The 15812-nt window shown below is 34.3% G+C and overlaps 1 protein-coding gene across 1 annotated transcript; it reads left to right on the top strand.

Moving 5' to 3' along the window:
* The first annotated feature begins 326 nt into the window (after positions 1–326).
* Positions 327–1766, top strand: LOC143224150 (fork head domain-containing protein FD5-like). Its single transcript, XM_076452597.1, has one exon. The coding sequence runs from the start codon at positions 580–582 to the stop codon at positions 1723–1725; it is 1146 nt and encodes a 381-aa protein (XP_076308712.1). The 5' UTR covers positions 327–579; the 3' UTR covers positions 1726–1766.
* The last annotated feature ends 14046 nt before the right edge of the window (positions 1767–15812 follow it).

The following is a 15812-nucleotide window of genomic DNA, read 5'->3' on the forward strand; positions in this document are numbered from 1 at the left end:
TGTATATATATCAATACCTTGTTTGTTCTCTCCACTATATATATATCAATACCTTGTTTGTTCTCTTCACTATATATATATCAATACCTTGTTTGTTCTCTCCACTATACATATATCAATACCTTGTTTGTTCTCTCCACTGTATATATATCACAAATCTAATATAAATCGTTATTACGAAAAGAAGACATCTTTCTTTATACTATTAACAAAGAACTTTTAGCTAAGTTTTTTTAAACATATCCAACTGAGCCTTAACTTTCACGATAACAACGATCGAGGTTCGATTAGCAACTGGAGAAACCTTTCTTCTACCTCACCAACCACGTGAGGTCTACTGCTCCATTCATTTGGCTTTCCCCACCCCCATCGTTAGTAGATTGATTGACAACGCAGTTTGGGGCCGACACCAACGCTTGCCAATGATTGTCAATCATTTCTCTGACCAATCAGCGATTTCGGTTGATACAGACATCCAGCGGGCGACAGGTTAAGAAAACATTACGGACGATTTAGTTTGATTATTTGGATGGTTTCAGAACCGAACATTGTGGTGCTAATCTTTAGTCTGAGCAAGTAATGTTTACTAACCGTCTTCAAATGCCAATACCTTTCGTGATAAAAGATATGTCGGTTCCCACGAACATTTCCTTTGGACCTCGTTGTGTTGCAGGAAATTCCACTGTGTTAATGGAGTACCAGCGACTCCAGTTCTACGAATATATTCAAGCTATATCCAATGTTCGATGTGAGCATCCAGCCTGCTTACCGGCTTACACCATTGAACCATACAGTGTCCAAGCTACTGGACGTCCACCTCTACCCTTCGTGTCTACTCCTTTCACTCACTATGATTTCAGAGGAAGATTTCTGTACGAAGAACCGAAGCCTCAGCAGTCCTACATTGGCCTGATTGCTAAGGCCATCCTCAGTTCGGCAGAGAAGAAGTTAATATTAAGTGATATATATCAATACATCTTGGATAATTACCCTTATTTCCGGAACCGAGGACCCGGCTGGAGGAACAGTATTCGTCATAACTTGTCTCTGAACGATTGTTTCGTCAAAGCTGGACGAAGCGCTAATGGAAAGGGACATTACTGGGCCGTCCATCCAGCCAATGTGGAAGACTTTAAAAAGGGAGACTTTACGCGTCGAAAGGCCCAGAGAAAAGTTAGAAAGCACATGGGGTTGGATGTGCTTGAAGAAGATGACAGCTCTGGTTCTGTTCTACCACTTGAAAGCAACCACTCGTCTTCTCTTTCACACGAGCAACACCAAAGGATCCTCACGAACTTCGAAAAATCAGAAGTCACGAAAGCCCCAAAGGGCAGCCTTTGCACAAAACGAAGGATGTTTGATGTTGAAAGCTTACTTGCCCCTGACCATCCAGAAGACACAGCAATAGCAAAGAGTATCTGCTCTACTAGTGGAAACACTCGAGTGTCACCGCCATCTGAGCTGCGGGTTAATAATCATTACCACAACCAATATGATCGCGAGAAAACCTTGGATGTAACAGGGGACTTAGAACATGACGAAGGGTCCTGTAGTTTCTTAGTGGACACAGTTGAAGAAGATTCCGCTGCTTCACTGAAACTACCTAACGCGCATGTGCAGCTCTTCCAAAATTCTGTAATACATAATAATTTTGAGAATGTTTCGAAATTACCACAGTCATCATGTTCTGCTTGTACACCGAGTTTGTTCAAAAACCACATTTAGAATCTTAACTTGAAACGCATTCAACAGACTAAAGAGTTCGATGTTTCCAACATTCGTTAATCACGGAATGCTTTATTGAGTCTGTGTTAAGCTTCGTGGCTCTACCCTTCAAGTGCAGACAAAAAAAAAAAAATCACGTCTTATTCCAGCTATCGATGGATTGTAAATTATTACCATTCAAATTAACGAATGAGTTATTATGAACGATCAAATAACTGTTTTACGAACCAACTTAGAAACGTGAGTTTGTTTATTAATTAAGAAACGTTTTTAAAAAAAGGTCATTTGTGTACTGGGTAAGTCAGCTTTGGCAGCTTGTTTATTTTGTAAACATCTTGATAATTTTTCATTCTATTTGTACTTGTTCGTAGGAACAGCTTTCGAAGGATATAAGAGTTGTCCGTTTGTTGTCTTTTAATGCATTCCCCCTGTTTGTTGGAAAACGTGGCCCATTTAACTTTTGCTTATCTCGAATATTTTAAAGAGAAATATCTACCGAAACACTCGTTATTTCAAGTGTGAAATAATACAAACTAATCATTATGATGAACCGATGAACTTAAAACATTCTGAGTTTTCCAAACTTCTTTCGTCATAAGAGCGGTAATGGCTAAACTCCACATTATTGAGACATTAAAACTAAGTCAAGTATGCACATAGGGAAAGTATCTCGTTGTTTTATAAGTTAATTTGCCCCTCATATTACTTTAACCTTTCACACATCCCTCACCAAACATGTCAAGTGAACTCGCATAAGAAAACTAGAGACTACTGAATGACATGAAATTACTTCTATGTACACGCTAATTATGCCGTCATTCCGCTAATGGTATAACAACCCAATGATACAATAGCGTGTTTATGAGAACCTGAGGGAAAAAAATCGCTAATATTTGGTAACGTTTCTTTCATTCCTGTAATTGTCACGTGATCTTCTAGTAACCGAAATGATTTCCAATTAATGTAATGTTTCAGTGCAAAATAATTTTAAATTAAAGCTAAACCGTCTTTGCGGACTATAAAAATACCTACTACTGCTTATTTCGTGTGTTTCAAACATTTTATATGAAACATTAACTGTTAAACTTAGTTTATTATTGTGAGACAAGTGTTTTAATGTGTAATCTTCGCACTTGCTATGTAAAATAAAATGTGTGTGTTATTAAAAGAACATTTTACCTTAGAGTCTATGGGTTCAAAGCGAGCGTTTTTTATCCGTGTTTGCCCCGGTAACTCATTCGTTTTACAACTAAGCACATACCAAGAAACAACTTTTATAAACACGTGGTATGACTGAATTTGTTTAATTCTCCCGACACAAAAATAAATTGAAAAACGTATCTCCTGAACCAGCAACAGAGTCATAAAAGTAACGTTTATTCTTACGGCTTAAAATAACATAACTTTTGACACTTCGTTCTTTCACATGTAGTTTTTACGTGTAATGAAATGAAAGTTTTAAAGTCTCTTCGTATTTAATACGCGAAACGACAGGTATAAAAGGAAACAGAGTTTCTACACGTGTTATAAGATCCTTTTAAAGTTGGTTTTCATTTTATTATTTGTGGCCCAGCATGGCCAGGTGGTTAAGGCACACGACTCGTAATCTGAGGGTCACGGGTGCGAATCCCGGTCACACCAAACATGCTCGCCTTTTCAGCCGTGACGGTCAATCCCACTATTCGTTGGTAAAAGAGTAGCCCAAGAGTTGGCGGTGGGTGGTGATGACTAGCTGCCTTCCTAGATGACTAGCGCAGATAGCCCTCGAGTAGCTTTGCGCGAAATTCAAACGTAAAAGTTATTTTTTAAACATGAAATACAAGTTTTCTTCCGAATTAAAAAAAAAAAAAACCCGCCATTTTTTAATGAAATGTCATACATTAACCAAAATCTTTAAAAGTGGATTAAATTATTTCATTTATCTAAACAGCTTGTACGCATTATTTAAAGTAATGATTTTTGGTACTAATCTAATAATTAAATCTCGATTTTTATTTAATGTGAAGAGAAGAAACTACTGAACTCTCGCGCTGCGAAGAACGTTAATATTCGAGAACATTTGTAATGCTTTATATCAGTTTGCTCGTTCAAAGACGATTCATATTTTTATCATTCTGTACAAGGCTACTAGAAACGTTTCGTTGGATTTGAAACACATAATAGAAAACAACAGAAAACTTGTTTGATTTTGAATTTTGCGCAAAGCTACGCGAATCCTTTCTGCGCTAGCCGTCTCTAATTTAGCAGTGTAGGACTAGAGGGAAGGCAGCTAGCTAGTCATCACCACCCGCTACCAACTCTTGGACTACTCTTTTAGCAACGAATAGTGGGATTGAACGTCACTTATAACGTCCCCACGGCTGAAAAGCGAGCATGTTTGGTGTGACGGGGACTCGAACCTGCGATCCTTAGGTTACGAGTCGTGTGTCTTAACCACCTGGCCATGCCGGGCAACAACAGAGAACTAGTCCCGATCGTAATATGGCATAAACGTTTAGAAACAAAGTGGTGTCTAATTATGGTCTTGGCTAAAGATTGTAAAAGAGATTGTTTTAAGAAAGAAACCGAAACTTTCAAACGTTCAACACCATGCAGCCTATATAATTTAGACATGAACTGTTTGTCTCATTTCTTTAACCTGAGGTCACAAACTCCAGAAGTTAGGAAGGAGTGTACAAGCTCGGTGACATAGGTCGAAACCACATGGCAAACTACGTATCTAATACGCACACACGTCGTTTGTACGCAAATAATGCATTTACATCAATTAATTTTCTGACAAACGCAAAAGATTTGTTTGTCTTTTGTTTTTTAAACTTCGCGCAAAACTACTCGAGGGCTATCTGCACTAGCCGTTTCTAATTTAGCAGTGTAAAACTAAAGGAAAGGCTACTGGTCATCGCCACCCACCACCAACTCTTGGGCTACTCTTTTACGAACGAATAGTGGGATTTAATCGTCACTTTATAACGCCCCACGGTTGAAAGGGCGAGCAGGTTTTGTGCGACCGGGATTCGAACCCGTGACCCTCAGATTACGAGTCGAACGCCTTAACCCACCTGGCCATGCCGGGCCAAACGCAAAAGAATCGTCATAGTGTGAGTGTTTTATTTTTGGAACTTACATTCATCGAAGAATTAACCTAAATGTGAGATATGAAGTAATTCACAAGTGTACGTGGTTTGCAATATGGAAGCGATAGTTGGTGTTGTATTGTTTTTTTTTTGTCCAGCTTCGGAAGATGACATCTCTCTGGTATTATGGCGTATTGGTCAAATTTGTGTTGTTTGTTTTTTTCATTTACAGATAAACTGGACTTTACAAAACGTGAACGTGATTAATAATTTTGCGTAATTCTTTTTGTATGTATGTTTTGTGTTTATCTTCACACGTGGCGATTTATATAATTTGTTAATATTAAGGCAATAATACTTATTTAAATAATAAAATAATTTTAAAACGCAACAACATTAATAACTTAATTACTTAGTTATTTGAGAGGACCGATGAATTTTTGTAACTTCTGGCGGAAAACTCAGATTTCGGTATAAGTGTCATTGAAGCGTATATTACACCGAATTATCCTAAGCTTTTAATAAACCTAAAACTATGCGATGATATTGAAGTGGTTCCTAAGACTAAGTTTATAGGACGTTACAGAACACACTTAAAGAAATTAATGGATGAAAGATAAGGATGACTTTTTAAGCCCTCCCTCCCTCAGTGGCATAGCGGTATGTCTGCGGACTTACAACGGTAGAAACCGGGTTTTGATACCCGTGGTGGGCAGAGCACATACAGCCCATTGCGCTTAACTCCACAAATAAAATGAGATTTTCAAACTTAAAATGTTACGTGAATGTCACTTAACCTAAACAGTTATGATTAGATGTTCGTGGCTTGTAATGTTTGGATTCGTTAGGCTCTTTGATCTGCCGTGGCTCTAACAGAAAAAAAACACACACACACACACAGGGAAAAAAAAAACAGTCCTTTATAAAGACATCTTTAGGTTAACTGGCCTGATAAAAACCGTAAGTGTGGTTAGCAGGACATAAGCAAAGAGATGGCCACATCTGTTTGGAGAATGGCCTGGGCTTATTCCCTGAAGAATACTTGGTTGTAGGCTTTCAGTTGTAAAGATCTTCAGTGAGTAATAAAAAAAAATATGGCCAATTTAGACTGTCAGTGTGTTTATTCTCTTCGTACACGCCTGTCAGCAAGGCTTTTATCTTTTGTTAGGTAGCAGAACATTTTTTAAAACTTTCACTTCCCCACGTGTTCAACTTCTTTTGTCCCGTCTTCCTGGAGTATCTCATAGAGTGGTGTTTATATAAACGGATTCACGCATTATTCTTTCTTCCCTAATCATATTTCCCGGCCCTAGTAATTCACTAACTGTCGGTGGCGGTCCCTGCTGTGAACTACCGAGATATCTCTTGTCCCTTCCCAATGACAACAACGTAATAACCAACACACGTAAAGGTACGAACTCGTGTTAGCCAAGTGACCCTAGTTTTAAGAAATTTCCAAAGTAGATGATGTGCCAATAAGGTTAAAAAAAAAAAGTTAAAACTTTTACTGTGAGGTTGTTTGTGACTACAAACAATATTATAGAAACAGATCTTTAAAGTAAACAAAGCGTACTCAAGGAAAGAAACATTCGAAATAAAAAAAATGCTACATAATTTGCATGCTTCCCACTTTGACGGTTAAAAATATGTTTTTTCCTGGATTCAATGTATTTAGAAACTGAATTATTACTTTTGGAACAATCAACCAATTGTCAATAGCATTTCGTTTTAATTCAATAGTAATACTTTATCATACACAAAATCTGAAAAAAGGGGTTCGATTCTCCTCCGTGGACTCAGCAGATAGCTCGATGTGCCTTTGCTGTAAGAAAACACACATACACACGCACAAAATCTGGGGATTTTATTGTTTGGATGTTGAAGACAAAACATAAATTAATGACTGGAATTATCTCCAGAAAGGAAAAGTGGACAAAGTCGAAGAATAAGAAACCCAGAGTCTTAAAGTGTGAAACAGAAATTAATGATACCGTACATTAACTGACTTATGTGTGAATTTATCGCTGCCAACTGTGTCAAAACTTATCATTAATGTCAGATTTATTGGATCAGAAGAACTACTCATCCCTCCTTACATTCTTATTGTAACAATGTGAAAGTTTAAAACTTATCATTAATGTCAGATTTATTGGATCAGAAGAACTACTCATCCCTCCTTACATTCTTATTGTAACAGTGTGAAAGTTTAAAACTTATTATTAATGTCAGATTTATTGGATCAGAAGAACTACTCATCCCTCCTTACATTCTTATTGTAACAGTGTGAAAGTTTAAAACTTATTATTAATGTCAGATTTATTGGATCAGAAGAACTACTCATCCCTCCTTACATTCTTATTGTAACAATGTGAAAGTTTAAAACTTATCATTAATGTCAGATTTATTGGATCAGAAGAACTACTCATCCCTCCTTACATTCTTATTGTAACAGTGTGAAAGTTTAAAACTTATTATTAATGTCAGATTTATTGGATCAGAAGAACTACTCATCCCTCCTTACATTCTTATTGTAACAGTGTGAAAGTTTAAAACTTATTATTAATGTCAGATTTATTGGATCAGAAGAACTACTCATCCCTCCTTACATTCTTATTGTAACAGTGTGAAAGTTTAAAACTTGTTATTAATGTCAGATTTATTGGATCAGAAGAACTACTCATCCCTCCTTACATTCTTATTGTAACAATGTGAAAGTTTAAAACTTATTATTAATGTCAGATTTATTGGAGCAGAAGAACTACTCATCCCTCCTTACATTCTTATTGTAACAATGTGAAAGTTTAAAACTTATTATTAATGTCAGATTTATTGGATCAGAAGAACTACTCATCCCTCCTTACATTCTTATTGTAACAGTGTGAAAGTTTAAAACTTGTTATTAATGTCAGATTTATTGGAGCAGAAGAACTACTCATCCCTCCTTACATTCTTATTGTAACAGTGTGAAAGTTTAAAACTTATTATTAATGTCAGATTTATTGGATCAGAAGAACTACTCATCCCTCCTTACATTCTTATTGTAACAGTGTGAAAGTTTAAAACTTGTTATTAATGTCAGATTTATTGGAGCAGAAGAACTACTCATCCCTCCTTACATTCTTATTGTAACAATGTGAAAGTTTAAAACTTATTATTAATGTCAGATTTATTGGATCAGAAGAACTACTCATCCCTCCTTACATTCTTATTGTAACAGTGTGAAAGTTTAAAACTTATTATTAATGTCAGATTTATTGGATCAGAAGAACTACTCATCCCTCCTTACATTCTTATTGTAACAGTGTGAAAGTTTAAAACTTATTATTAATGTCAGATTTATTGGATCAGAAGAACTACTCATCCCTCCTTACATTCTTATTGTAACAGTGTGAAAGTTTAAAACTTGTTATTAATGTCAGATTTATTGGAGCAGAAGAACTACTCATCCCTCCTTACATTCTTATTGTAACAATGTGAAAGTTTAAAACATATTATTAATGTCAGATTTATTGGATCAGAAGAACTACTCATCCCTCCTTACATTCTTATTGTAACAGTGTGAAAGTTTAAAACTTGTTATTAATGTCAGATTTATTGGAGCAGAAGAACTACTCATCCCTCCTTACATTCTTATTGTAACAGTGTGAAAGTTTAAAACTTATTATTAATGTCAGATTTATTGGATCAGAAGAACTACTCATCCCTTCTTACATTCTTATTGTAACAGTGTGAAAGTTTAAAACTTGTTATTAATGTCAGATTTATTGGAGCAGAAGAACTACTCATCCCTCCTTACATTCTTATTGTAACAATGTGAAAGTTTAAAACTTATTATTAATGTCAGATTTATTGGATCAGAAGAACTACTCATCCCTCCTTACATTCTTATTGTAACAGTGTGAAAGTTTAAAACTTGTTATTAATGTCAGATTTATTGGAGCAGAAGAACTACTCATCCCTCCTTACATTCTTATTGTAACAATGTGAAAGTTTAAAACTTATTATTAATGTCAGATTTATTGGATCAGAAGAACTACTCATCCCTCCTTACATTCTTATTGTAACAGTGTGAAAGTTTAAAACTTGTTATTAATGTCAGATTTATTGGAGCAGAAGAACTACTCATCCCTCCTTACATTCTTATTGTAACAGTGTGAAAGTTTAAAACTTATTATTAATGTCAGATTTATTGGATCAGAAGAACTACTCATCCCTCCTTACATTCCTATTGTAACAGTGTGAAAGTTTAAAACTTATTATTAATGTCAGATTTATTGGAGCAGAAGAACTACTCATCCCTCCTTACATTCTTATTGTAACAGTGTCAAAATTTAAAACTTATTATTAATGTCAGATTTATTGGAGCAGAAGAACTACTCATCCCTCCTTACATTCTTATTGTAACAATGTGAACATTTAAAACTTATCATTGTTGTCAGATTTATTGGATCAGAAGAACTACTCATCCCTCCTTACATTCTTATTGTAACAATGTGAACATTTAAAACTTATCATTGTTGTCAGATTTATTGGATCAGAAGAACTACTCATCCCTCCTTACATTTCTATTGTAACAGTGTGAACATTTAAAACTTATCATTGTTGTCAGATTTATTGGATCAGAAGAACTACTCATCCCTCCTTACATTCTTATTGTAACAATGTGAAAGTTTAAAACTTATTATTAATGTCAGATTTATTGGATCAGAAGAACTACTCATCCCTCCTTACATTCTTATTGTAACAGTGTGAAAGTTTAAAACTTGTTATTAATGTCAGATTTATTGGAGCAGAAGAACTACTCATCCCTCCTTACATTCTTATTGTAACAGTGTGAAAGTTTAAAACTTATTATTAATGTCAGATTTATTGGATCAGAAGAACTACTCATCCCTTCTTACATTCTTATTGTAACAGTGTGAAAGTTTAAAACTTGTTATTAATGTCAGATTTATTGGAGCAGAAGAACTACTCATCCCTCCTTACATTCTTATTGTAACAATGTGAAAGTTTAAAACTTATTATTAATGTCAGATTTATTGGATCAGAAGAACTACTCATCCCTCCTTACATTCTTATTGTAACAGTGTGAAAGTTTAAAACTTGTTATTAATGTCAGATTTATTGGAGCAGAAGAACTACTCATCCCTCCTTACATTCTTATTGTAACAATGTGAAAGTTTAAAACTTATTATTAATGTCAGATTTATTGGATCAGAAGAACTACTCATCCCTCCTTACATTCTTATTGTAACAGTGTGAAAGTTTAAAACTTGTTATTAATGTCAGATTTATTGGAGCAGAAGAACTACTCATCCCTCCTTACATTCTTATTGTAACAGTGTGAAAGTTTAAAACTTATTATTAATGTCAGATTTATTGGATCAGAAGAACTACTCATCCCTCCTTACATTCCTATTGTAACAGTGTGAAAGTTTAAAACTTATTATTAATGTCAGATTTATTGGAGCAGAAGAACTACTCATCCCTCCTTACATTCTTATTGTAACAGTGTCAAAATTTAAAACTTATTATTAATGTCAGATTTATTGGAGCAGAAGAACTACTCATCCCTCCTTACATTCTTATTGTAACAATGTGAACATTTAAAACTTATCATTGTTGTCAGATTTATTGGATCAGAAGAACTACTCATCCCTCCTTACATTCTTATTGTAACAATGTGAACATTTAAAACTTATCATTGTTGTCAGATTTATTGGATCAGAAGAACTACTCATCCCTCCTTACATTTCTATTGTAACAGTGTGAACATTTAAAACTTATCATTGTTGTCAGATTTATTGGATCAGAAGAACTACTCATCCCTCCTTACATTCTTATTGTAACAATGTGAACATTTAAAACTTATTATTAATGTCAGATTTATTGGAGCAGAAGAACTACTCATCCCTCCTTACATTCCTATTGTAACAGTGTGAAAGTTTAAAACTTATTATTAATGTCAGATTTATTGGAGCAGAAGAACTACTCATCCCTCCTTACATTCTTATTGTAACAGTGTCAAAATTTAAAACTTATTATTAATGTCAGATTTATTGGAGCAGAAGAACTACTCATCCCTCCTTACATTCTTATTGTAACAGTGTGAAAATTTAAAACTTATCATTAATGTCAGATTTATTGGAGCAGAAGAACTACTCATCCCTCCTTACATTCTTATTGTAACAGTGTGAAAATTTAAAACTTATCATTAATGTCAGATTTATTGGAGCAGAAGAACTACTCATCCCTCCTTACATTCTTATTGTAACAGTGTGAAAGTTTAAAACTTATTATTAATGTCAGATTTATTGGAGCAGAAGAACTACTCATCCCTCCTTACATTCTTATTGTAACAGTGTGAAAATTTAAAACTTATTATTAATGTCAGATTTATTGGAGCAGAAGAACTACTCATCCCTCCTTACATTCTTATTGTAACAGTGTGAAAGTTTAAAACTTATTACTAATGTCAGATTTATTGGAGCAGAAGAACTACTCATCCCTCCTTACATTCTTATTGTAACAGTGTGAAAACTTAAAACTTATCATTAATGTCAGATTTATTGGAGCAGAAGAACTACTCATCCCTCCTTACATTCCTATTGTAACAGTGTGAACATTTAAAACTTATTATTAATGTCAGATTTATTGGAGCAGAAGAACTATTCATCCCTCCTTACATTCTTATTGTAACAGTGTGAAAGTTTAAAACTTATTATTAATGTCAGATTTATTGGATCAGAAGAACTACTCATCCCTCCTTACATTCTTATTGTAACAGTGTGAAAGTTTAAAACTTATTATTAATGTCAGATTTATTGGATCAGAAGAACTACTCATCCCTCCTTACATTCTTATTGTAACAGTGTGAAAACTTAAAACTTATCATTAATGTCAGATTTATTGGAGCAGAAGAACTACTCATCCCTCCTTACATTCTTATTGTAACAATGTGAAAATTTAAAACTTATCATTAATGTCAGATTTATTGGATCAGAAGAACTACTCATCCCTCCTTACATTCTTATTGTAACAGTGTGAACATTTAAAACTTATTATTAATGTCAGATTTATTGGATCAGAAGAACTACTCATCCCTCCTTACATTCTTATTGTAACAGTGTGAAAGTTTAAAACTTATTATTAATGTCAGATTTATTGGAGCAGAAGAACTACTCATCCCTCCTTACATTCTTATTGTAACAGTGTGAAAGTTTAAAACTTATTATTAATGTCAGATTTATTGGATCAGAAGAACTACTCATCCCTCCTTACATTCATATTGTAACAGTGTGAAAATTTAAAACTTGTTATTAATGTCAGATTTATTGGATCAGAAGAACTACTCATCCCTCCTTACATTCCTATTGTAACAATGTGAAAGTTTAAAACTTATTATTAATGTCAGATTTATTGGATCAGAAGAACTACTTATCCCTCCTTACATTCTTATTGTAACAATGTGAACATTTAAAACTTATTATTAATGTCAGATTTATTGGAGCAGAAGAACTACTCATCCCTCCTTACATTCTTATTGTAACAATGTGAATATTTAAAACTTATCATTGTTGTCAGATTTATTGGAGCAGAAGAACTACTCATCCCTCCTTACATTCTTATTGTAACAGTGTGAAAATTTAAAACTTATCATTAATGTCAGATTTATTGGATCAGAAGAACTACTCATCCCTCCTTACATTCTTATTGTAACAATGTGAATATTTAAAACTTATCATTGTTGTCAGATTTATTGGAGCAGAAGAACTACTCATCCCTCCTTACATTCTTATTGTAACAGTGTGAAAATTTAAAACTTATCATTGTTGTCAGATTTATTGGATCAGAAGAACTACTCATCCCTCCTTACATTCTTATTGTAACAATGTGAATATTTAAAACTTATCATTGTTGTCAGATTTATTGGAGCAGAAGAACTACTCATCCCTCCTTACATTCTTATTGTAACAGTGTCAAAATTTAAAACTTATCATTGTTGTCAGATTTATTGGATCAGAAGAACTACTCATCCCTCCTTACATTCTTATTGTAACAATGTGAATATTTAAAACTTATCATTGTTGTCAGATTTATTGGAGCAGAAGAACTACTCATCCCTCCTTACATTCTTATTGTAACAGTGTGAAAATTTAAAACTTATCATTAATGTCAGATTTATTGGAGCAGAAGAACTACTCATCCCTCCTTACATTCTTATTGTAACAGTGTGAACATTTAAAACTTATCATTGTTGTCAGATTTATTGGAGCAGAAGAACTACTCATCCCTCCTTACATTCTTATTGTAACAGTGTGAAAGTTTAAAACTTATTATTAATGTCAGATTTATTGGAGCAGAAGAACTACTCATCCCTCCTTACATTCCTATTGTAACAGTGTGAAAATTTAAAACTTGTTATTAATGTCAGATTTATTGGATCAGAAGAACTACTCATCCCTCCTTACATTCCTATTGTAACATTGTGAAAGTTTAAAACTTATTATTAATGTCAGATTTATTGGATCAGAAGAACTACTCATCCCTCCTTACATTCCTATTGTAACAATGTGAAAGTTTAAAACTTATTATTAATGTCAGATTTATTGGATCAGAAGAACTACTCATCCCTCCTTACATTCTTATTGTAACAGTGTGAAAGTTTAAAACTTGTTATTAATGTCAGATTTATTGGAGCAGAAGAACTACTCATCCCTCCTTACATTCTTATTGTAACAATGTGAACATTTAAAACTTATCATTGTTGTCAGATTTATTGGATCAGAAGAACTACTCATCCCTCCTTACATTCTTATTGTAACAGTGTGAACATTTAAAACTTATTATTAATGTCAGATTTATTGGATCAGAAGAACTACTCATCCCTCCTTACATTCTTATTGTAACAGTGTGAACATTTAAAACTTGTTATTACTCATTGGATATTGACACAATACAAGGTCTCGTCACGACTACTGTGACCTATTAACAAAGTGGAAGGAAAAATATCGTTAGTGTTAACCTATTAAAATAACATAACAACTGCCCACTACTCTTGATAGAGTAAAAACATAGCTATTAATATAACTTTTTTTTTACAATGTAAATAGACTTATTGACACAGCGTGAAACTTACATAACTGGCTGAGTTATGTTTGCATTGGTGTACGAATAATTTATATTACTCATTGTTTCATTGACACAGTTTAAGATTTCATCCATGATATTAGCATAAATATTTTCATAAATACATTTATAAAGAGAATAAAACAAAGATAATGGGACCAGAAATCAAATCAGCGAATAAAGTTGCTTTTCATGTTTTATGAGCAGAATTCTTCACACATCTACAATAGTAACGTAATACTATTATAACATAAATATTTGTCTCACCAACACTAATTAGAAACCAGACTTTATCTATTAAACTTTTATGTAAAAAATTACACATGTTATTGGTTTGTTTTGAATGTTGCGCAAAGCTACTCGAGGGCTATCTGCGCTTGCCGTCCCTAATTTAACAGTGTAAGACTAGAAGGAAGGCAGCTAGTCTTCATGACCCACCGCCATCTCTTGGGCTACTCTTTTACCAAAGAACATTGGGATTGGCCGTCACATTATAAAGCCCCCACGGCTTAAAGGGCGAGCTTGTTTGATGCGACCGGGATTCGAACCCGCGACCCTCGTCAGTTAATCATAGAATGAATTGAATCAATGTTTACAACGTCGTTTTTTTCGCTTTAATTTAAGTTTAATGCAGTTTTTCCCCTTCTTTACAAATGCATAAACTTATTCATTTATTCATAGTTTCAGTTTATTCATAGTGCAAACGTGTATTATTTCGTCCTAGACTCAATGCGCATCACTCAAGTATCCCTGATCATTGTACGCACCATCTAAACGTTCCCAGATCTCTTATGAACCACGTTGGGTTTTCTGTGTGTCACTCTCGTGCTCCTGACGTCACTATTTCACCTCTTTCATATAATCGACATGTCCACGGACCTAATGCATGCTAATCCCGCGTTTGATCCCTGTCACTCCTGGACTTCGTGTTTTTTTATTGGCATCTTAAATTACGCTTTGAGTATTTGATCCACTTAGAACAAAGCCACACTGGACCAGTTGCTGTGTATACCGTGGAGAATCGAATCCAAGATTTTAGCGTTATCCTAGCGGGGGACCGCTCTATGTAACCTTTTGTTTTGCAAGTAGTTTCCGTGTATTTCATATGAGTTGTAATTCGTCTTGATTGTTTGGTTTGTTTTGAATTTCGCGCAAAGCTACACGAGGACTGTTTGCACTAGCCGTCCCTAATTAGTGTAAGACTAGAGATGACAGTTAGTCATCGCTACCCGCCGTTAACTGTTGCTCTATTTTTTTTTACCAACAAATAGTAGGATTGATTGTACCATTATAACGCTCCCACGGCTGTAAAGACAAGAATATTTGGGAAGACAGGGATTCGAACCCGTGATCCTCACCTTACGAGTCAAGCATGTAATCGTCTTGTACTGGTTAGTTTGTTTTTCATGGAGTGGACTTAATCAGAGTGGGTATCCCACACTGGATTAAAACAACATCAAACGAACAAATAGGAAACGATGTAATTTAGAAATTAGAAACAAATTCATCTTTGTCTAGTTTCATAACTCAGGGACAGATATGGATATGCTACCCGTCTTGACATGTGTACTTATCATACGTTGTTGTTTTATCGATGTATTACCTTTGTGTTAGTCATAGATAAAACTCACGCGTAACCAATATAAGATATTATCCAGGCAGTAATGAAAAAACAGTGTTACACAATCTTTTTTAAGCCCATTGGTTAATAACGCTTTCTTCAGTTGTGGAGCAACAGACTGTTGTCTTCAAATGAACAGTTCGTAACATACATGCTTCAATCATTTTTAATTAATTTAAAAACTGGAACTTAGTATACGAGTGAAACGTAAGATTTAGAACATTTAGTGTTATCCACATGGTCTGCAGAAAACTCGATAAAAG

The sequence above is a fragment of the Tachypleus tridentatus genome, chromosome 8 (assembly GCF_004210375.1).
Source record: "Tachypleus tridentatus isolate NWPU-2018 chromosome 8, ASM421037v1, whole genome shotgun sequence".
Classification (NCBI taxonomy): Eukaryota; Metazoa; Arthropoda; class Merostomata; order Xiphosura; family Limulidae; genus Tachypleus; species Tachypleus tridentatus.

Coding starts and splice junctions, on each gene's coding strand:
- LOC143224150 (XM_076452597.1), top strand. CDS start 580: ATGTTTACTAACCGTCTTCAAATGCCAATACCTTTCGTGATAAAAGAT.